Source organism: Styela clava, chromosome 9 (assembly GCF_964204865.1).
Source record: "Styela clava chromosome 9, kaStyClav1.hap1.2, whole genome shotgun sequence".
Lineage (NCBI taxonomy): Eukaryota > Metazoa > Chordata > Ascidiacea > Stolidobranchia > Styelidae > Styela > Styela clava.
The window spans coordinates 17,252,070-17,274,491 of record NC_135258.1 but is presented as its reverse complement, the minus strand read 5'-3'; the positions used below and the strand labels follow the sequence as shown (position 1 = coordinate 17,274,491).

At 32.3% G+C, this 22,422-nt stretch overlaps 1 protein-coding gene across 1 annotated transcript; it reads left to right on the top strand.

Annotated features, from left to right (window-relative positions):
• The first annotated feature begins 439 nt into the window (after nucleotides 1–439).
• LOC120339502 (uncharacterized) lies at nucleotides 440–22,114 on the top strand. Its single transcript, XM_078116582.1, has 34 exons — nucleotides 440–742; nucleotides 2,584–2,759; nucleotides 3,142–3,286; nucleotides 3,597–3,676; nucleotides 3,823–3,950; nucleotides 4,332–4,522; nucleotides 4,848–4,924; nucleotides 5,402–5,461; nucleotides 5,690–5,752; nucleotides 6,033–6,050; nucleotides 6,138–6,173; nucleotides 6,586–6,621; nucleotides 7,056–7,091; nucleotides 7,451–7,495; nucleotides 7,665–7,718; nucleotides 7,898–7,933; nucleotides 8,159–8,209; nucleotides 8,284–8,319; nucleotides 8,448–8,483; nucleotides 8,694–8,747; nucleotides 8,998–9,042; nucleotides 9,973–10,107; nucleotides 10,279–10,362; nucleotides 10,611–10,682; nucleotides 11,049–11,156; nucleotides 11,520–11,525; nucleotides 12,079–12,781; nucleotides 14,278–14,298; nucleotides 17,419–17,644; nucleotides 17,943–18,108; nucleotides 18,315–18,387; nucleotides 18,625–18,801; nucleotides 20,373–20,444; nucleotides 21,222–22,114. Exons 1-34 carry the CDS (start codon nucleotides 547–549, stop codon nucleotides 21,299–21,301), a joined length of 3,522 nt encoding a protein of 1,173 aa, XP_077972708.1. The 5' UTR covers nucleotides 440–546; the 3' UTR covers nucleotides 21,302–22,114.
• Nucleotides 22,115–22,422: the final 308 nt, after the last annotated feature.

Here is a 22,422-nt window from a genome sequence, read left to right as displayed (position 1 = left end):
TAGTAGAATGAGGTCAAAAACTTCTTTCGTATTCAACAGATCACCAAACGATACTTCAGTCCAATAATTCAAATATATTTGGTTCATACAGACCATGAAAACACAGGCGAAAATATACGCAATTAAACATAGTGTTAGATTTCAACTTAGAGGCGCTCGATCTTGTTTTGATCATTTACAGTGTGCATTGTACAGTATCAAATATATCACAAAACGGAAATAAGAATGATTTTATTATTTCTCACCAACAATTAAAAAAGCAGTGAAACCTCATCTTGGATCTTTATCAATGGCTTATAGGCTGTTATCTCTGTTTTATTAATCATATCTGTACCAGTTATAAAAATTTTATATGTTGTATTTGAATATTGAAAAAATGTGGAGCGTTGTATCTTGTTTTATCAATCGCCATTCATACATGAAGCAGATTAACCATGTTCAACAAAATATTTTTACAGGTAACATCCAAACCAATTCAGTATTTCTCATAATTAACACTGGTCATTCTCCTCAGCCTTTGGGTAACATTCAGACATTACAACAACCATGGCGGGAAAATATTTCCTGCTGACAAGTCTGTTGGTAATTTTTCTGTTTTTATCAACCGAGGGACGAAAACGCAAACGCCAAAGCATGAGAACACTAATGTTATCCGACGACCCTCTGGCTTCAGTTACTGCAATTTTGCCAAAAAGTGTGATGGGACAATGTACTTGCAAATGTTGTGAACCAAAGCCCGCACGTGAGTTAAACTATAGATGAAGCTAAAAGTGATTGATTTCACTCAAACTGCTAATATTTGAACCCAAAATGCATATTTTTATTATCCATTGATTACGGCATTACAATTTTTACGATATTCGCTGAACAATCTAGCTAAATGATTAGGCCAATTCAACAAATTGTTTCCTAAATAAATTAATCCAATTTAGTTTCCCGAATCTCATTACAACAAAAAAATACCTAAAAATGAGATATCCACGGTTTAAAGCACCATCAGTCACAAAAATTCAAGTCAATTATTTGGAATAATTTTTTTTTTATGTATTTAGCAAATATCTTAAATAAAGAAAATTTCTAATATACTTCACGTGAAGAGAAAACACTCAATAGTATATTCAATGCTCTAATCGCACAATGGAATGTGTAAAGAGTCCTGTTATCATATGTGGTAAATGAATACACAAGTGCATTATTCGGGATATAAGCCCAAGGCGCTGAGATAAGCAACAGACCATAACGCTTAAATCTCCCCGGATTATCATGTTCAGTAGCCTAAAAAATATTGTTTCACGCAAGTGAGCAATGACGTTCACCCCGCTGATTTTCAAACCATATTGTTCTCACATTATTTAGGTGTCAAAGGTCATTTACTATAAAAGCATTTTTTGACCCATAGCGGATGTACTATGTATTTCCAATGTGTATTCATACTTTTCCGAGCGTATCAAAAACAAAATTTGTTTTCTATAATATATGGAATAAAAAAGTTCAATGTCAAATGATTTCATAAAAAAGCTTTGTTCAAGAGGAAGTCATTGGGAAATTAGAAATTTTTCATTTGTAACGTGTCTTATATCCGTTTAGATTCTTTACTTATCCTTCGAAATGATAACGAACTTTGATAATAGCCACACGTTGACTCACCCATTTTAGATTCATATCCTTATTAGCGTACTTTTCGGTTGAATATACTTATTTCTAAATGCTTCTGGCATTTCCGAAAAAGGGGCACTAGCACCGACCATTTGGCACCGGCGAGCGGATACGATATCCTCAGAATAGATACAAGCCATATGTTTGGTCAGCTGGTGTTCGCGTTGGGGCGCCGCGGAACAATCTTACACGATATCGGAAACCATGGCGCGTGTTCTTGAGTACATATTAGTTTCACTCTACAAACATTTGGATTTGCATTTCCAAATTTAATGATTGGTAATTCTGATTAAACTAACTAACCGCGATATGTACGTACAAGGTTTAGTTTTTGAACCCGCCGCTACGTGACGGGATAAAAGTTCACGCGCTAACGCGCTTTCGATTGGCCGTATCGCCTAGGTGAAGCACTTAATCCTGGCCACACTGACCGATGGTTTCAAAATGACAAAAAAATCGATAATTTTGATTAATGATAACGAAACTTGTTTTCAATCTTTTTTTTAGTTTTTGTTTCAGTGTTGCGTAAGATCGGAAAAGACCAAAAAACTGCTTCAATTGACTAGGCATATATGTTAAAATAAAAAGATAAATACGCCATATATCACATCCTGTCCCGCATCACATCTGCATAGTTTTGTTCAAATGAAATTTTTCCCCATTGGAACTGTTCCTCACACATACACTATGAATACAGGCCGTAGTATACGATACTATGCCAACTTTCGTCTATTCCATCAGACAAACGAATATTTCGTGTCAAATTTTAAAAAATTTTCCCCATACACAATTGAAATGATTCTTTCTCTCTAATATACTTTTTTCAATCATACAAAATTAGAAGAATAGTAGGCTTTTTAAGACAAATCTCCAGGTTCCTATTCCCATAATAACAGCAAAGTTATTTCTGTATCTTGTTATTATCAGCCTATATTGCGGAACCGTGCATGAACGACATTATTGTTGCCGTCGACAGCAGTGCCTGTTTCAGAGATCATCACAGACGTATGGTGGGATTTCTGGAAAATCTTGTAAATCAAATCCACAAATTAGAAGGAGATGGTGGATTTGGAGAAGACAAGACAAGATTGGGGATTATGCAGGTATTTTCTCATGAGATAGATCGGGTTTTTATCAAATTTACCAAGATTTGGTATAATAATAGCAATAAACATACAATTATTGACATGTTGTGGGCGACTTTCTTCTTTTGAACGAATCAATAATCTTTACTGAATAAATATTGAAATATGGAGGTGAAAGTCAGTGTCAACAAGCGTTAATTTTTCAGTTTCAATTATTAACAAAAGGGCATCGTTGTTTATTTTTGGTTCCAATAATAGGTACACTTGAGTCGGCGTTCCTTTTTTGTGTTGACAAGGTTCAAATACTAATATACTGGCAAGTATATTCTGACTTTCTAATTATTTTTATTTATTTATTTTAAACGTTTAAACACTAAGTAAAGATTTTATTCTATTACAGTTCAGCAGTGAGATTAAACATGCCGTATCACTGAGTGATTTTGAAAACTACCAAAATCCTGAAACCAGTAGAAACCTCCGAAACGCCATTCGTGACAAAATTGTCAGACTAGAATTTCTTGGAGAAGGAGCCTACCTTGATAAAGGTCTCATCTTTTTCTTATTTATTTTAGAATATGAATCTAATAAAATTTGTGCCAAATATCAAGATTTATCATTTCTTCTCCGTCGTCGAAATTAATTAAATAAAACTACTTGTTTTGGGGAAAATGTCAGTTAACGTGATCGTGACATCACAAATTGGTACATTACTAGAAAGGCTCACTTATATCACCTATCAAGGTACCGTAAAATGCAATAACAGTGATTGCCTAGTTTTGGCTCAAATCACAATTCTGCAAATACCCACGAAGAGGGAAATTTATTGTTTATACTAAACCTTTATCTACTACCTAGCTCTCAACGAGACTGTCGGTGCATTTGAGGGAAACCCAAGACCTGATGAAGTCCTAAGGAAGAGAGGTGTTCCGAGAAAGGTATGTAATATACCAGATTTTCATACTTCTAAAAATGTACGTAGTACATATAAAACTTTGTGTAAAAACATATCGATATAAAGTACATTGCACAAATGATAAATAAATAAATATTTAGTTATGTTATATATATTTGCCGACTACAGGTAGTAATTCTCCTCACCAATGGAAAAAGTCACCCCAATGTTAAAGACACAGATATACAAAATTCGGTTTCGCTGATGGAAAAGAACGGTATACTGGTATATCCTGTTTCAGTGACCAAGCGATGCTAGTAAGCGAAATTTGCATAAGGTTTTCTAAAATCAAATATGGTACCAATAATGTTTCTACGAGAACCGTATCTTTGACTATTTCCGTAACAATGAACAATCAGCAATAAGCATGAATCGACATTTGTTTGCAGCCCTCAGACGTTTCAGTCTTGTTGGTTTGTGTGCAATTTGTCAGCCTTTGTTTTGTTTTTGAGATTAGTCATAAATCAAATCAAACAGTTCTCGGAATATGCAGTAAAATTGATTTTTCTTGGGCCAGGCGTCGGGGAACATAAGTTTTGAGCGTTGAGTGCTTCTGCTCATCGAATAGCGACAATTTTTCGTATTTTATAATCTTGTCTTCTCTTTCTTCTTATTGTGGCAAATGTTTACTGTTTTAGTGGCATAAACGGACCTGATTCTCTCGATTGGCAAGAAGGTCTTTGCCCGGATGTCAATATTCTCAATATGATCGCACAAATTCAGACAACAGAGGATAGTGAATTCGTATCGATGAGATCACGTGATGTTGTACAATCGCTCGCGAAAGAGGCCACTGTAAGTATTTTTACATTTGACCAAATATATAGATGTATACAAATTTCATTATTAATTTTCTTTTCTTTCTTTTTCAGGACGTAAGTTGAAGAATACAAAATCCAATAAAGGGGAAATCAAATTGTTTAGGAAAAATATATAAATTTATGATATTTTTGCGTTTTATTTCAACCTTTTTTCTTGCACCCATATGACTTAAAATTTTATATTAAATGAATATGTTTATCACGGTATATGCGCATGTGCTTTTTAGTAGTTTATTTACTTTTTAAGATTTTTCAAATAAAAGTGAATAATAAAGCATGAGTCGGATAAACTCACCTATTTTCAGAATACTTGAAATAACATTGCTTTTATCACTTCTGCTTTTCAGTGCAATTTTAAACCACCAGACGATTTGAAAAGTCCCTGCAATAACTGCACCTGCGATTGCGAGGTATGTTCACTGTTCACTATACTCTAGGTCAAATTTCGAACCTTTTACCGTTTTTGGTCTCTTCTATATGTAAAATTTGTAAATTTATTTTGACGATAAACGACTGCTATAAATTTATGTTTAAAATAATGTTATAGTTTTTAAAATAAAATTCGTTTAACATATTTTAAAGGTCACTATTTTGCAATATTTAAACACTAATAATAATCTCTAATCATATCGTTATGATATCATCTTAAAAAGTTTGAAATAAACTTCAATTTTTCACATTTCGCTGCAGCGCTGAAGGGAATTTCACAGTGAATATCGTATGTGTACAAACACACTCATATTGTTACAATATATTTCTCTGTGTTTTTGATAAAATCTAAATAGGAGGCAATTTATCATTAACAGTTTTTACATTGGACACCACCCTACTAATTTGATCCAGTAATACTTAGGTCTTATTTTACATATATATTATCCAAATTCCAGCTTCCAGTTGGACCAGAAGGTGAAAAGGGAGACAAAGGAGATAAAGGCGACAGCATCATAGTACGTAATATCTCATAAAAGTGAAGAATCTGAACTTTAAACTTTAATACATATTTAACACAATGCTTTGAAAATATCACTGAGTAGAGAACATTTGCCCAATAATTCAAATCTCAGAGTTCAGTATAAACCATTAGTAAAGAAAACCAATAAATATTTCCTCCGATTGCGGTACATTTCGTTATTTGATTGTTCGTCATAAATATTTTGATATGTTTTTTTTTGCAGGGCGAACCTGGTATACAAGGTGAAGTAGGACCTAAAGGTGACGTAGGTGATATCGGTGCAAAGGTATGTTACCATTTATGAAATATTTTGTGGAGTTTATATCTAATAACTTTTACTTTTCAAACCTGATTATCAATTATTTGTTTCCTGGGCTGTGTTTTCTTGAATTTGTACGAATCTTACTACGGGTTAGCTTTTCTGCGGCCACTCATGCTATGGGTAATCGTTCCATTTTGGCGGATCGCGATGTTGCGTTGAGAAAGTTTATATAAAAACTAAACGTAGGGAATTTGAAATTGATAAATTTTAATATATAATTTAAATTGCTACTTTTTGTTAACAGGGCGAACAAGGCGAAAAGGTAAGATAAAGTACAAAGAAGCTCAGTAAGTGTATTTATATATAAAACTAGACAGATGTAATGTCAACAATTAATTTCTTATGACAGGGAGGAAAGGGAGAATTCGGAGATAAAGGAGATACGGTAGTACAGTTTTGTTTTTGTCAAAAGGCCAATAGACCAATATACCAAATGCATATATAACAGTTTTACGGCAATGCAGCTATTTGGATTAAATCTTGAAAAAGAATAATAAAAACAAAAAAGACTTTCTAATAAATTTCTTTATATAGTAAAACATATTTTTAGTGCATGGAATGCAATTTTAGAACAACCTACAAAATTATACTGCATTTTACCAACAGTATAAACACTTCTTAAATAGTAAAACTTATATTTATGTTAATCTAATGCATTTTAAAAGAAATGCTATATCATATTAAAAAACTTCTTCTGGTTCAAAATTTGAACAGCTGCAATTTTGTCTAATCTCAATTGAAGTTTTTCCGCCTGAAAAACTATTCCCTAAATAACACATAACAAATTGCCTTTCCAGGGAGAAGTTGGACCTAAAGGTGATCAAGGATTAGAGGTAATTCGAAATATTAGTAGCATCATATTTTTTGAATTTTATGGAGTGGGGCTTTTTAATGGCGAAACCTTTAAATAGTTATTTAGATTTCTATAGGGAGCCTAAAATCGCATGGGCAAACTACTTCACGCGGCCATTCGACATTATAATCCGACTCGACCGATGTGGTAACAAAAGTTATGGTTTGAAGATTACTGTTAACCTGGAAATAAGTCAAGTCTTAATTTAGCCCAGCCAAGAAGAAATGAAAGATCTTTCAAAAGAATAGTTTTCTATTCATAAACTCTTTTTATACTCAAGGTATAGAAACTATTTTGTCCCAGATCCAAAAACGTTAGCCATCCCCTGTCTACTGTAAAAAGTAAATCCATTTATTGCACAACACAGAAATTTGTTACCATTCATATTATAATTTTGTCATAATCTATTTTTAGGGTATTCAAGGACCCGAAGGAGAAGTTGGAGAAAAGGTTTGTTTTTATTTATAATCTTTTTTTTTTTATATAATATTGCTCAAATTCATAGTACAAGTTGAGTAAGAGTTATATTTCTACTGTTATAAATGTTTTAAAATTGTCAGTTTCTGAAAAAAGACCCCTAGTGTCGAAAAAGACTTTCACGCACCTCTTCATTTTCTGAAAAATTATTGCCTACGATGCTATGCCCGCTTCCTTGAAGTATTTACAGGTTTATAGTTTCCAAAGCTATTTTGCTCCTTTCTACAATATGGTATTTTGCTTTTTATTCAAGCAATCCAATTTTTCACGACATGTAGAAAATACGTTGTGCTTATACAGATATCAGTATAAATCATGTATGTTGCTTTTAGGGAGATACCGGAGAAATAGGACCTAAGGGTGACTTGGGAGATAAGGTAAGCTATATTTATGCATGTAATAAATAAAAATGTCAACAAAAATATTATTGATGAATATACTTTCTACGATGTACATTACATGAGATTGAATATATCCTCAAACCATTTGAAATCTTTTTTTTATTTTTTAGGAAATAATTATTATTATTAATTTTGTTTTACTTAGGGTGATTATGGTGATAAAGGTGATGTTGGAGAAAAGGGTGACACTGGTGAAACGGTCAGTACTGGACATTTATTTTACAAATTCAACTACAAATATTTTTTTAAATTTCGTCTATTTATATGTCGTAATTTATGTTTTCGAATACATTTTTATTTGTAATACATTTTGTGTAATATATATAATTGCATTTAATCTCTTTAATTACACTAAAGTATTTATTCTTATATTTTTAGGGACCTGAAGGTTTAAAGGGAGAATACGGTGACAAGGTATAATAACTTATTACTACTTTCTAATACTCTATGCTCCTGTACTTAAATTTATTTATTTTATTTATTTATTCATTTTTTTTTATAAAATAATGAATAAATAATAGGTTCTTATTTTTGTTTTTTTGATCTCGATATTTTTATATTTATTTTATTTTATTACGAATTGTCTCGTTAAACAATTCCAATGTTTATTTATCATTTATTATCTTTGATTGTTTATAGGGCGAAACTGGAGAAAAGGGAGACAGAGGAGAAGATGGAATCGGAATTGACGTAAAATACACTTTATATGACTTCATAGTAATGCGTAAATTTTAAGAAATTGATGCATTGTTTTTTTCGTTCAGGGTATCGACGGAAGACCGGGAGACAAAGGAGATAAGGTGCATTATTGAATATTTTAATTAGAATATAAATTTAAGCAAACATTCTTGGTACTTGCGAATTGCAAATATTTTCAAATATTTCTGCTTTTAAACTACGATTAACATTGTATTTTTTGCATTTACAGGGTGATTTGGGAAACAAAGGAATGATTGGTCCAAAGGTGAGTTTAAACTACGCATTTTTTTCAAATTCTAAATGATAAATAGTTAGTTGTAATACTTTGTTGGCAGATTTAAAAGTCGTTTCAAATTTTCAGTCTTTTTTTGACATCTTCTCATTTAATTTAAATCAAGTTATACTCTAAATATTCCTTGAAATTAGAAGATAAAATAAAATTTTGCTAATTCTGAGTAAATTTCAATGTTTACAGGGTATGACTGGACCCCAAGGTCTTTGTGGAAAACCTGGTCCAGCTGGAATTCCTGTGAGTATATTGTTCATTCATTTTTAAACACTTTTTGTATTGGTCAATATCAAATATAAAGTCTTATAAAATTAACCTGGAAGCTGTATGGTATCCCCAACATGATTTGTAATTTAATATAAATTTCTCACTGTTGTTAAACACCAATAACAAACTATGACACAGATGCCATTTAACTTTGATTTAAAATATAAGTGAATAATCTAAATAATTTTTCAATCGTATCATTGTCGTTATAATTTTATTTCAGGGCGATCGGGGATTACCTGGACTTGATGGTGCTGATGGATCAGCTGTAAGTATATATATTCTGATTCAAGAATATTTGAAAATATAGAACATTCACAAGTGTAAGAGTTAGAATAAAGGGCATTAGATGACAGTGATGACTGATGATACCTAGAAAGCTATATCTGTATCAATATATCAAGCTATATCTTGGATCAAGAATATCAAGAATGCCAATATCTGCGATCGCATACTAAGTTTCTGTAAAATTATTAGCGGCAGCTTATGTTATATTATTATGAAATCAGGGCTAGTACATCAGATAATAGTCGCCTAATGTTATATATCATCATACCAATGATAATATTCCAGTGGTTCCCAAACTGTGGGTCGCGCCCTCATCGCTTGAAGAAGATACGGCGCACACAAGTCTCTCGGATTTGTTGGCAGGAAAGTGGAATTTGCTTTTTGTTTAAATATTAAATGACAATTACATGTCAACCTTTTTCTTTTTCAAGTTATCTTTGACTAGCTTGGGGGTTATCCATAATTTGGGTCACAACCAAGGGGTGGAAAAATTATTTCACTCTATCGCACTGATATTCTGCTATTCCTCTGTCCGTCCACGTCCAGTACCGCCACACCAAGTTCCGAAAACTTACAGAAGACAGACGTATGATCTCGTTAAGATAATTAAAATAATATCTAATGTTTTTTTTAAATTGCTGTATATTCTTTATTGTGAGGTCACGAGTATCTATAATTTTTATTTTCCGAAAATTGCGGTCGCGGAAAAAAAAAGTTTGGAAACCACTACTGTATTCGACAAGTTAAGCTAAATTAGCAGATTATAAAACAGCTAAATTACGAGAAAGTCAATGTAACCGATTTGATGAAAGCCAATGTTCTAATTTTCAAAACTGAAAATTAGCTAAAGACAATGATATATACTGAGTTTCTGCGTTGGCAAATTCAAAAATTATTATTGGTTTTTCAGGGACCCCCCGGACTCCAAGGACCTCGTGGCGAAGCAGGAATTCAAGGGCGAAAGGGAGAAGCTGGTCAACGTGGACTTGATGGAGATGCCGGACCGTTGGGTCCTCCGGGAATTCCTGGACCTCGTGGACCACAGGTTGTTTCAAAATAAGCTTTTTTGTATTCAAAAATTTCATAATTAGAATAAGTTGTCATGTTAAAAGTGAATATATATATATATATATATATATATAAAAGTACTACGATTGAGTAATAAATTCTGTTTTCAGTATTATTAAATTTGACATCTTTTATTTTTTAATCATAGGGCGAACCTGGCGAAAGAGGAGCGGACGGTGCTGAATCTGTTGTGCCTGGACCAAGAGGACCATCCGGTATACAGGGGCAAAAGGTATGTATGGCATCTTGAAGCGATGATTAGTACGGCTAGAGTGAGAGCCAAATTTGAATATTTCCAATCCTTCAACCGACTTAAATCATAACTCGACTTGATGATTGTGTGTTTAATCTCCATAACCTCAATTCAAACAAAAAGACGAATTAAAATTAAATCGAAATATAATATATAAAATCGTTATATTATAACAATGAAACTTCATCAACTTTTTACAACCCTAATGTTTTACCATTTTGTTCCAGGGAGAAAGGGGTTCCGCCGGCGAAGACGGACTGAATGGTTTGCAAGGACCTCCCGGTTCCCAAGGACCAAGAGTAAGATTACCTATTTTTATTGCACACGACGTAAGACTAGGGATTCTTTTAATACATTATTGTTGTTGATTTTGTAGAAAAAAAATTACCTTTCTCTGGAACTAATGCACCAATTGATTTTAAATTTTTTAAAATTTTACTTTTTTTCGGTAATTTTCTTTCACAAGTCCTACGAGACCATACCTCGATGTTTTATTTTTGTTTTTATTTTGCAACGGTCTTTTCATTAAATTCGATGGTAGACTAGGACCTTACCGTACCGGTACCGGTGCGCGACCATCGTGTCAATTTATTTGAGCTTTGCCTTCTTGGGGATGTATTTCCAACTTTCTACTTATATTTATTTACTTTTTCATTTATAATCAGGGAAATGTTGGACCCAAAGGTGAAGAAGGTGCTCTGAATATAGAAGAACTGAAACCGATGATTGTGGATATCATCAGAGATCTTCTGCCAGGAGGTTCATATCTTAATTAAACTTGATATTTATTTATGTAGCATTTTTTTATGTACGTCTCTGTCGAAGCTTGTAACCCAACTAAGTTTCAATTTGTAGCATTCATTGGCGCAAATCTCATTTTTATCTAATTAATCAAATCCTCGGATTTTGAAAAAGTTATTCCGAACACTGGTGAATATTCGAACTTGTATACGAGTATATATATATTTAACGAAAGTTGTGTAAATGACCTTTATTCCTCTATCGATATATATACCATAACACGTTTAGTTTTAATATTAATTTCTTACAACAAAATAAACAGGCATTTTCTAAACTTCGTGTTTTTTATTATCAGCATCTATAACTTTTTCTTCAAAAAATAATTTTTTTTTTAGAATGCGGTAAGCGAAACAAGTTCTACTTACGTGAGTTAATAGTTACAACCATCGGGCTGAAAAGTTGGCATAAGTATATTTCCATAGAATAGGATTCGAGGTAACTCCAATAAACAGTTATTGAAACCCGGAATACCTTTTTCATCAATGTATGTTGCTTGTATGCAATACAACTTGTTTGTCATGACGTGGTCAGCAGTCACTAGCATGTCTAAATTGGTGAATAATTTGTGGTGTTGTGTGTGACTGTGCATGCCAAATCTAAAAAAGTTTAGATTTGGATAGCCTTGTTCAGCTTCATATTTTTTGAAAGCTTGTGAAGAGATATATTTCCTTTTTAAGTTAGCTTTTTAAAAACCACAGAATTAGCGATAGTAATGCAACATAATACATTACTTTGAAGATATAATATAGATGTGAAACGGCGATATATATAGTTAGTACATTCATAATCATACTCTCATCACCTATTTCAAGCTTCGTATTGTAAAAATAGCGCTTTGGTGTTACATAGCAAGCAACATTTGCCATTGTCATGTAAATTCACTTGCTTTTGTGTGTACTTTTTTGCACGGCAACCACAATTCACCGTCACTACATGCGTCAACAACAATATGATGTCAAATCATCAACGCTGATGGTCTATACAGCTGAACCACATAATAAGACAATCGATATAGTATGCACAGAATATCCAGTTGATTTGGTATTCCTCATCGACGGAAGCGATTCGATTGACAGAGATGACTTTGCCAATGTACAGCAGTGGATCCTCCAAACTGTTAAAAGTTTTGCCCCAATGGACCGTGAGAGTCCTCTTCAAATAGACGTGGTGCAGTTCTCCGAAGCCAGTCGCACAGAAGTGCATTCTCTCATCTATGAATCATCCAACGAAATCAAAGATCGAGTCGAATCCATAGAACAAATGAGATCGGGAACAAAAACCTACAGAGGTCTTCGCTTCGTGAACAGTAATGTATCCCCCGGAATCAGACCGGACTCATACAAAATCCTGATCACCATGACGGATGGCGATGCAAGTGAGGACCGTGACCAATCCGCCATTGACGAGGCAAGAGAATTTTACAACATCATGCTGGCTGTCGGTGTAGGAGACAAGATTCGATTTGAAGAATTGGAGGATTTCGCTCACATGACAAAAAACAGAGTTTTTACCGTCGATGATTTTGCTCGCTTGGAGAGTGTTGTCGAACAACTCGTGCTAGAGAGTTGTCGCGAAATTGGAGAACAAATAAGAGAAGGTATCACTTGACAGGAAATAATTCTCTTGCTTATTTTTAGCTGAAAACTAATTTGCAAGCTTTCAACTAATTTGTGCACAAGTTCTTTCTTTTTCTACGTTTGTATTTTTAATTTTTCCTATAATTCTCCCCACTGATATTCAGTATGCTACCTAGTATGCTAATTTTAAAAATACTTTACGTTCGATGAATCCGAAATTCAAAATTGTTAAATTGGATCTTATTAACCTTCTAATATTTATATGTAAATATAGTTTTTTACAATCAATAAGTGTTTGCGTAAAACTCATATTATAAAACTTTGGCTTAATCTTTCCAAAAGTGAGATATGCCCGCTATTAATATCTAAATAAATTAAATAATTAAATAATTCTGCAAAAACGAAGGTAGTATAAAATATTGGAAATTTGATTAGTTTTGCATGATTTTGCTACACTTTATTTCTTGCTCTTATTGTTTTCTTTCTCCATTCCCCGTACATATTTTGTTAATAGTAGGCTAATGTTAGCTTATTAGTAACAGACTAACCTGCCACCAACCCCCAAAAGAGTCCTCAAATAATCTGTAATTCAAGAATATACCATGCTATTAATCGCCCAGCTATTATAATTTGCTATCAATACTTGCTTCATCAACAACATTCAATGATAGCATTGTTTATAGATTATTGTTTTTGAATATTTATAATATTTGACAATGAATCTAGGATATATTTGCGATGAGTTTACTATCACTTTAAACTAATAATAATTATCTGTAATGGCGCATAGCTGTTTTGGGAATTATCGCTGTAATAATATATTTGCACTACGATAAACTAACTTCGGATGATAATTTTTTAATTACGAAACATTAAAAATAATGCCAAGCCTAATTGAAAGATTAAAGTTCAAAAATAATATATTTCACGCTAACATCACGCACTTTTCGTTTTTTCTTATTTTCTTTTTCGATGTGTTGGATAGAGTGCTTCAGAACCTTGTATCAACTCTTGCAAAGAAGGTATCAAATCAAAATCAAAGGGTAGCACATAATTACTCATTTGAAAATAAAAAGCAATAAAATATTCAAGTTTTCACTCATTTTATTCCATTCAGAAATTCATTCAGTAGTATCATACAAAATAGAAGAACGCGTCAAGATTTCTAAACAAATAAGATCACGAAATCATACGACAAACAATGGCGTTTCTTGCTAAAAACTAAACTCAATAAAGCTAGGCTTCCCCAAATGCACGCGTTCACCAAATGCACGCGAGGCTTTTTGTAAATTGTGCACATTTCGCATTGCATGCCTTCATAGTTTCGCACTTGGTTTAGTAATTTATATAATGTCTTATCATATGTAATCAAATAATAGTGTATTTATTAGGCATGTAGACATGTCCATCCTTGACGGGGGGTAGCGTGCATGAATCTCTTATTGCATTTTTTTCTGTGTTTTTGTTGACATATGTTCTCTCCTTTTTCTTTCTCTCCATTTTTCTCACTTCCCAGATGCTGCAAAGACCACTGAAGGTGAGGCATTCAGTTACTAATAGCCTTAAATAAAATAAGAAGTGCAGCAAAAAAAATTTAAAATGCGAAAATATGATTTCATATGTTATGTAAAAATCAATACATGCTCCAAAATAATACATATCTGAAAATTGACAAAATATCAGATAACGTGGATACGAGAACTCTGTTCATCAAACAGCCATGTTTAGTGCTTCATTCTGTAAAAATTTAAACCACATATTAAGTATCGGTCTGCAAGGAAAATAATATTACTCATATCTTTTTACGTCTATATTCTTATGCTTGTGTGTGCTTTGTGGTGCAATATATAAGCCTGAGTAATTTAAGTTTGCTTTCTATCATTCAACGTTATCGACGAATGTTTTTTCTGTTTTGTTTGCATTTGTCATTGAGCATGAAAATCACTAATATTTAATCTGGTGAGAATAGTGAACTAACCATAAAAATGTTATCATTTGGTCTTTGTGTTTGATTTGAAACATTTCACGTTATTTTTGAAACAATTCGTCAAAATTTTAATTCATCGAAATTAATCCAAGACCGATTGTTATACATTGAAAATAATTACATTTCTCTGTTAGCGTGATGCAGTTGCATTATATAACGCTAACACGACTGCTGAAATACGCAGAATATAAAATCCTATTTTAAACTGTTACCTAATTTTCTGAAATTGAAGTTAATTTCTTATTTTTCGTCCATCAGTATGTTTGGGTATATTTTTTTCTATTGCTTTTCTAATAAGTCTTATGCATGTCCGTGTTTGCACTATCTCATTGCAGTAACTTGGACACGTCTGTTCTGTTTTCGTCGACTCACGTTAGCTAAGTCCGACGCAAAATTCAGTCGAAAGTCATTTTTAATCCATGAAATGAGTCCAAAAGTTTCAAAAGTCTGTGGAATTAAAAAATTACTAAATTCGAAGTTGATATTATTTCATTGATGAGGCCAAGAAGAGAAACAGTTGATTTTTAACCGGCCTTTCATCAAAATAGTTACTGCAATGAATAGTGAACAATCATGTTATTAAAACATGTATATATTCCAATATTATTGAAAACAAACATACAATGCTTCAACTGTTTCTCTCTTTTCCTTCTCAATGCAGTCAATCGACGCAAGCGCCGCCACGCTGGAAAACACCCACGACATCACAAGAAGCAATCCGCTGCATCACCACCAGAGATCATTCAAGATTAGAGAGAAACATTGAATTTAGTATTTTCAAACTTGTAACCCTCAACATGTATCAAACTGCTCAGTTATCCTGGATCTGCCACTATGGCTTTTCATTCAACTTATCTGGCTCAACATAACCATTAAAGAGACTTTCATTATACCCTACGTAAAAATATTGTCGATCGAACAAGATTCGCTTTCACGCTTAGATTATTCTACTGACAAACCCATTTTTATATTTCTTTCAAAGACTTTGTTGTTAGAAAGTCTGAAAATTTCCAGACGCCACGCTTGCTTATCCAATATAAGATAATTGACTTTTATATACATTTAATATTGGCATTAGCTAAATAATTATTATTGCTCACTTATGGCTGCTACAACTGATTTCGAGAACAAAACAAAATAATCCACATAGTTTTAAAATAATTTTTTACTGCAAAAATAGAAATTAAACAAATTAGATTTAGCACAACTGGCCCTTTGATTAACTAAATAATTTCAATTAATTCACAATATCCAGCAATTGACTGTTCTAAGTCTTTCGCAGAACATGTTATAATCTCATAAATAGTGTCGAATGTTTGGTCCGAAAACTCCAGTCTTTCACGGTTCTTCTGTTTAGAATTCAGTAATTACAACAATTGTTATCAAGCATATGTTTTTTTTTGTTTTCTCCGCGGCATTTATTTTCAGCATATCATCACGCGCTTTTCTTGAGTATTCATTCTTCAGCATAGCATATTTGTTGTTTGCATATATTTCTTTATCAATTATTTTTGATAAAGTTGTTTTGATCTAAATTACACGAAGGATATTGTACTTCAATTCAAACAAATTGCTTTAAATTTTATTTTAATCATTTATGGATGGCAAAAAATAATGGTAATAAAAATATTCAAACTAAAAAAACTCATTATTGAAAGAGGAACTACTATTCATTTATAGATTTGGCATATATTTGATTTTTTTTAATTTGTCTCCTAATTAAGGCTTTTATTATGCAGTACTAACATATGTCGATATAAAAAGGCATATATATTCAATCCAATTTTAATTTCATGTATTAAAAGTAGTTGTTACCCAATAAAGTAGGTATTATCAATCAATGCAAACAGGACCAAGGTGTTTTCAGCTATATTGTACAAGATGTTTAGTTGATGCGATTTTCCCCGGATTGATGAATAAATGCATTTTAGTTTCGAATATTACGAGAATCAATTTTATGTTAGTGTTTACGGTGTCATTATTTTGGTCCTGAAAATTCTTTTCAGTTGATATAGTTTCAGCGTTTCGACTTTTTTCGTTTTCTTTTTTCATGTTCATTTTGAAATTACACGAGCAAAGATCACTTTTCATAATAAATTGTAAACAAAATACTAATAACGAGAACAATAAAAAGCACGATTAATTGTTTACATTTGCCTCTTCTTTACGTGAGCTTTTTTAATATTCAGCTCCTTGGTTTGTTTGAGGGTAGTCCACTAAACAGTAACAAGACTTCAAATCAGGTTTTAGCTTTATAAAAGCATGGTTGTTAATAAGTCGTGGTCTGTTTAAAAATTTTGACTTTTTATGTACTTTATTATTTTAGTGTATCATGTTTTCCATTTCTATGCTACACCGCATGAAAAAGTGAATGAATGCATGAGCTATTTTATCCCTCACGGTTTTCGGGTTTCTTTCTGAATTTCGTCGTTTTATGTCTTTTATACGCGTTTCCAAAATAATGCAGTCAATTAAATCTTTAAATGTTTGCTAGATTTTTCGACTTTTTTATCGAACAAAAACGATAGATTTTGATCGTTTGGCCAGTAAAAAAATCGGCTCAAATAATAGAAACAACCTAAAGAAAAAACGAGCGCAATGGTAAAAACGAGAAAAATAATAATAATTCCTAAAAATTTTGTTATTGTTCCTAATTAAAATGCCGTGCAGCCACGGACGAAGATGATGGGGAACCAACACCGCCACCCGATGAGGAATACTCTAGATGCGGAGATAGCCAAACAGATATCGCTTTTTTGGTTGATGGAAGTTCGTCTGTCGGAGATGAGGACTTTAACCTGCTACGTAAATTCTTATACGATATTGTCGGGAGTCTTGAATACATTGGACCTGATGGATTCCGTGTGTCAATCATACAATACAACGAAAGTCCAAGGTAAACGAGCATTTCCATCACATCACTCACTTTGTGAAATTTTACCTGCATTCAATAATAATACATTTTAAGTTGCCTTCAGGTGCAATGTTTATTGCTTTTTAATGCTTACATGTCTATTATGTTTGACATAAACTTTTATTCAAATAGTATTCAATGCATCCAACCTGAAACATTAGGATTAGAAAGTGTTTTAAGCTGTCAGAATATATGTGCAGAATGAAGTGTAGGCCTAACTCTGATTATGTCACTTTAACATGGAATTGACGAATACCAATACGAAAACAAAATTTTACAGAATTGAATTGAGATTTGAGGAATCTGTCAACCCAGCAGCAGTTTTGAGCACAATTGAAAATATTCGTTATATAGAAGGAAACACACAGACTGGACATGCCCTCAATACGACGAGACAAATATTCAATACAATACGCGAATCTGGAGAGAGGCGTAAAGCTAGCCAGGTTGTGGATCATAATTGTTAAAAAGACTATCATATTATTTCAACTTTGAAAACGGTCTTCTCATATTTATTCTCCAATAATCTCTTTGTTCGTTTAAAATATATTTTTATGATACTAGCGCCGTACCAACTTGTCCTCTACCATTTTTGACTGTCTTATTCTCCTGTTGTCTAACTAACACAGCATATTCGTATGCAAACCCACAGGTCATTGTCGTGATCACTGATGGAAGAAGCCAGGATGATGTTATAAAACCAGCGGCCTCCCTCAAGAGAGACGGTATTAGAAAACATTTTAAGGACATTAAATATTAAGCCAGTCTTATTCTGAGCCATCAAAATAGTATATTTATTAACTTGCAGCTTTTTCAGAAAAGAATAATAGAAAATCTTTTCTGTTGCGATGCAATGTAAGAAAAGTTAACTATATTTAAGTTTTTATAGTATATATCACTGATGAGTTTCTGAATGATATACTAAAATAAACTAACCTTATATTTACTCAACTCTTTCTTAGGTGTTGCAATTTTCGCGATTGGTGTGACCGATTCTTCAGAGTACGTCGAATTGGCTGAGATTGCCTCGCAACCTTTGGATGACCACGTGTACATTGTGGATACGTACGCAGAAATAGCAAAGATTAAGGACAATCTTCTTCAGAAAATATGTAAAGATGTGAAAGGAAAATTCAGAGGTGAGGATCGCCTTGATCTATAAACGTTGCTACAACTTTTGAACTCTTGACACTTGCACTCTGCATGGATTGGACTTGCACGAATAATCAAGTTGACTCAAATATGAGAAGATACAATTATTAGTCTGACATAATCTGGATTTTAATTTTATTGAACTCAGTTAGAATGTAATCAATCAATTTTGAAACAACCTTGTTTAATTGATACTTAACAGGATATATGATTTAATACCAGGACATACCACCTAGTTTTTTAAATGAACGAAATAACATAATTTTTAAACGTCTCTACTTCAATTGAATGAGTAACTCTAAATTTACCTAAATTTACCTACCTGATTCTTAGTTTTTAGTATATACAGCGCTAAATTATCATTTGTTCAATTAGTTTTCTATTATTTGTAATTCCTTTTTTAACCTTCGCTGAATGAAGTCCAATGTATGCTCATCAAGGATTGTTATTATTGGAATTTCAAACTAGTTTCGTAGCTTTACTAACATCCGTTCATTTCTCACACTTTATTGTGACCGTGGCCACTAATAATTATTCCTTTTTAATAATTAAACATCCACTACAAATTAATTCGTTACTATAGATAACCTATTACCACTTTGTTGTTATACTTTTAATATCTAGTTCATATGAGTTTTAAATTATGTGGAAATCTGTGAACTTACTTGCAATACCAATGATTGAATAATTTTTTGCAACTATAATATTGACGATTATCACTATAGCGAGGACTACTCGGCTTTCATTGCACTCTTAAGCAAAAAATACTTACGTTCTTTTTAACACCAAGTATTAGTTATTTACGGGAGTCGATTCTCTGGCTATCCCCAATATCGTTCATGCTTATGAATAAAAAAAAAAGCTCTACCGTGTTGTCACATATTCTATCTCGAGTATCTCTTATACATGCTTTAATAGATGATATTTTGCTTATGGATTTCACTAATGCACAACTGCATGATAATTATATTTGAATTATTAATTTTTTTTATCAGTAGTCAAGCATGAAGCAGTAGTACAAGGTTGGACAGATTTCTTAACAACCGAATAAGATTGTAATGTATTTGTATATAACAAATATGATTTGCGATTGGTTCTTTTGTTTTCATTTTGTTCCTCATTCATTTTTATTTTTGTCTCTGGCATGCCTTTTTGGTTCTAATAAAATTTAAAATAATATTTTGCATGATTTCAGTGAATTAGTAATAAAACATCCGCAGGACAAAGCAAGATAAATCCTTCTTCAGGAAATTTTCGATTTCCAAGCTTTTAGCATCAAATTGGAATTGCAGTAAAATATTTCCGTACGGCATATTTATTACATAAAAACTAAGTAGAAACTAAGTTAAAATGATGGCATTATATTTTGAAAAAAAAACATTGCTTTTATATATGTAAGCCCTAATTAAAGCATAGTATGTATAAGTTCAGCGATTCTATTAGGCAATTTATCATTCTTAACTTGTGTTTGTGCATGATATTACGTCATAATCCGGTACATACAAATTTCATGACGTCATCATTCTGCTTGTGTCACGAATAACTCAATCATCCACAGTCATCGGCGTCAATGGAGAAACCATCTACGAGGACGACACAGATCTTGCTGAGGAAGATCTTATTGAAGCAGGTTTGAATAGTTCCATCCATATCATGATAACAGTTTGCATATTTTGTTGCATGAAGCTACAAAAACTGAACAAAATAACCGTAGTTTATATGTTAGGGTAGGGATTTTCAAACTTGTGATGTTATGGAGCCCGTGAAAAGGTTAACTATACCGGATCCTCATAACAAATTCAAAAATACGAAAACAAAATACACATTGTTTCTTACCGATTAATTTTCCTGAGTAAATTGAAATTACTGATTTAATGACTCGGATGTTTGTGCTGCTTTGTATTTTAAAAATATTCGAATTGCGGTTGTCAAATTTTATTAAATGCGATTATTCTTTGGATAGTTACAAAAGTATCCAAGTCAGTATTTTAATAAGTAAACGAATAGCTCGCGGATCCGTTTAATTTAGGTGAATGAAGCCTTGGAGTATCGTGAAATTAGGCTCTTCACTTCTGGTTTAATATGAAAATTTTGTTGTTCATGTCTCGTTTCGCAATCATTAAGTAGATAGGTATACGGTTTCAAAGTTAATAACTGTTTCATATATTTTGTTCATATCAAATTTTGGACACGCGTTTTAATAAATAAATACCTTCTTTTGCGATTTTGAGCTCAATATTTGGAGACTGAAAAAATACGCACATAATTTTTCAAGATCCTGAATGATGGAACACAATATTTTCCTAACAAAACGTGATTATATCACTAGGTATAGTTACTATAAACATAGAAATAGGTTTAGTTGTATAAAATAAGTATAGAACTTCTCATTCTTGTTATTATTCAGCGCCAGACGACGAAGATAATTATTCACCAGATTATGGCTCTGGTATAAACGGAGAAGTTTCTTTTGAACTGGTACCTTAAAGATGAAAGATTGATTAAGCCTTCTACATGCTTTTAATTGCAACCACTTTGAACAAATATATATATTTGTGTTTTAGATTTCATTCAAATGTGTTACTTCAATGATTTTCACATAGCCTATGATTCAGCATATTATTTTTCGAAAGCTCATTTGTCTACAACAAAATGGCTTGTAACCTAGTACAGAATATTTCCGACTTTCAATATCTCACGCACGACGGCATTCTATAGTTCAGATTTTTCCTGATACTAACCTAGTACATTAGTACTCGGTTGTTACCAGTCATCCATGTTTATTTCCATTATTCCATTAGTATTTTACCTTCAAATATGCATGCATTATTCACCACATATCCATATAGCATTTATTTTCATGTTAAAAAAATGACAGTTTACTTTGTAAACTAATTAAGGATAATTGTAATTGTAAGGATAGTTATTCAAGCAAATTTATGTAGTCAAAAATACTGTGTGTACTAAAATCTACCTAATCTCTAATTTAATATAGCACAAGAACGGCTCACATATAGCCTTTCAACTGAATTTAAGTTTAAATCTAATTAAAATCATAATTTCAATTAGACACAGAGACTTCTAACTAATCTTGAGTTTTTAAACCAGGGTATATATTGCCGCTTAATTGCTTTTGTATTCATTCGTGTCTGTATATTTTTCTAGCATTTTCCTGCTCACTTTATAACGTTCATCTTCAATTACCTACATAGCATTGACTCCCAGAGTCATTTCATTTAAAACTTCATACACTTGTTTTGCTTATAGCTCAGTTTTCAAATACATGGTAAGCATTATAGACGACATTGTTTTTTCTTACTGGTATGAAACTAGTGTGTAACTTTGAGTGCGTTGAAAATACCAATCCATTTTCTAAACGTTATTTAGAATACATATTATCGAGAAAAAAGTATAACTCGAGATGTTGGACATTCAGTTTCGTTATGATCGTACATATTATATGTGTGCAATAAGAAAGGTGAAGAATCGCATTTATCGCATACATGTCCTGTAAAAATTTCTCGTAAGTGGTTCTTTTCAAATCTTTATATAATTTTCGAATATTTTTTTAAAACAATTACGAATTAAAGCGTCGAATACCCCGAATT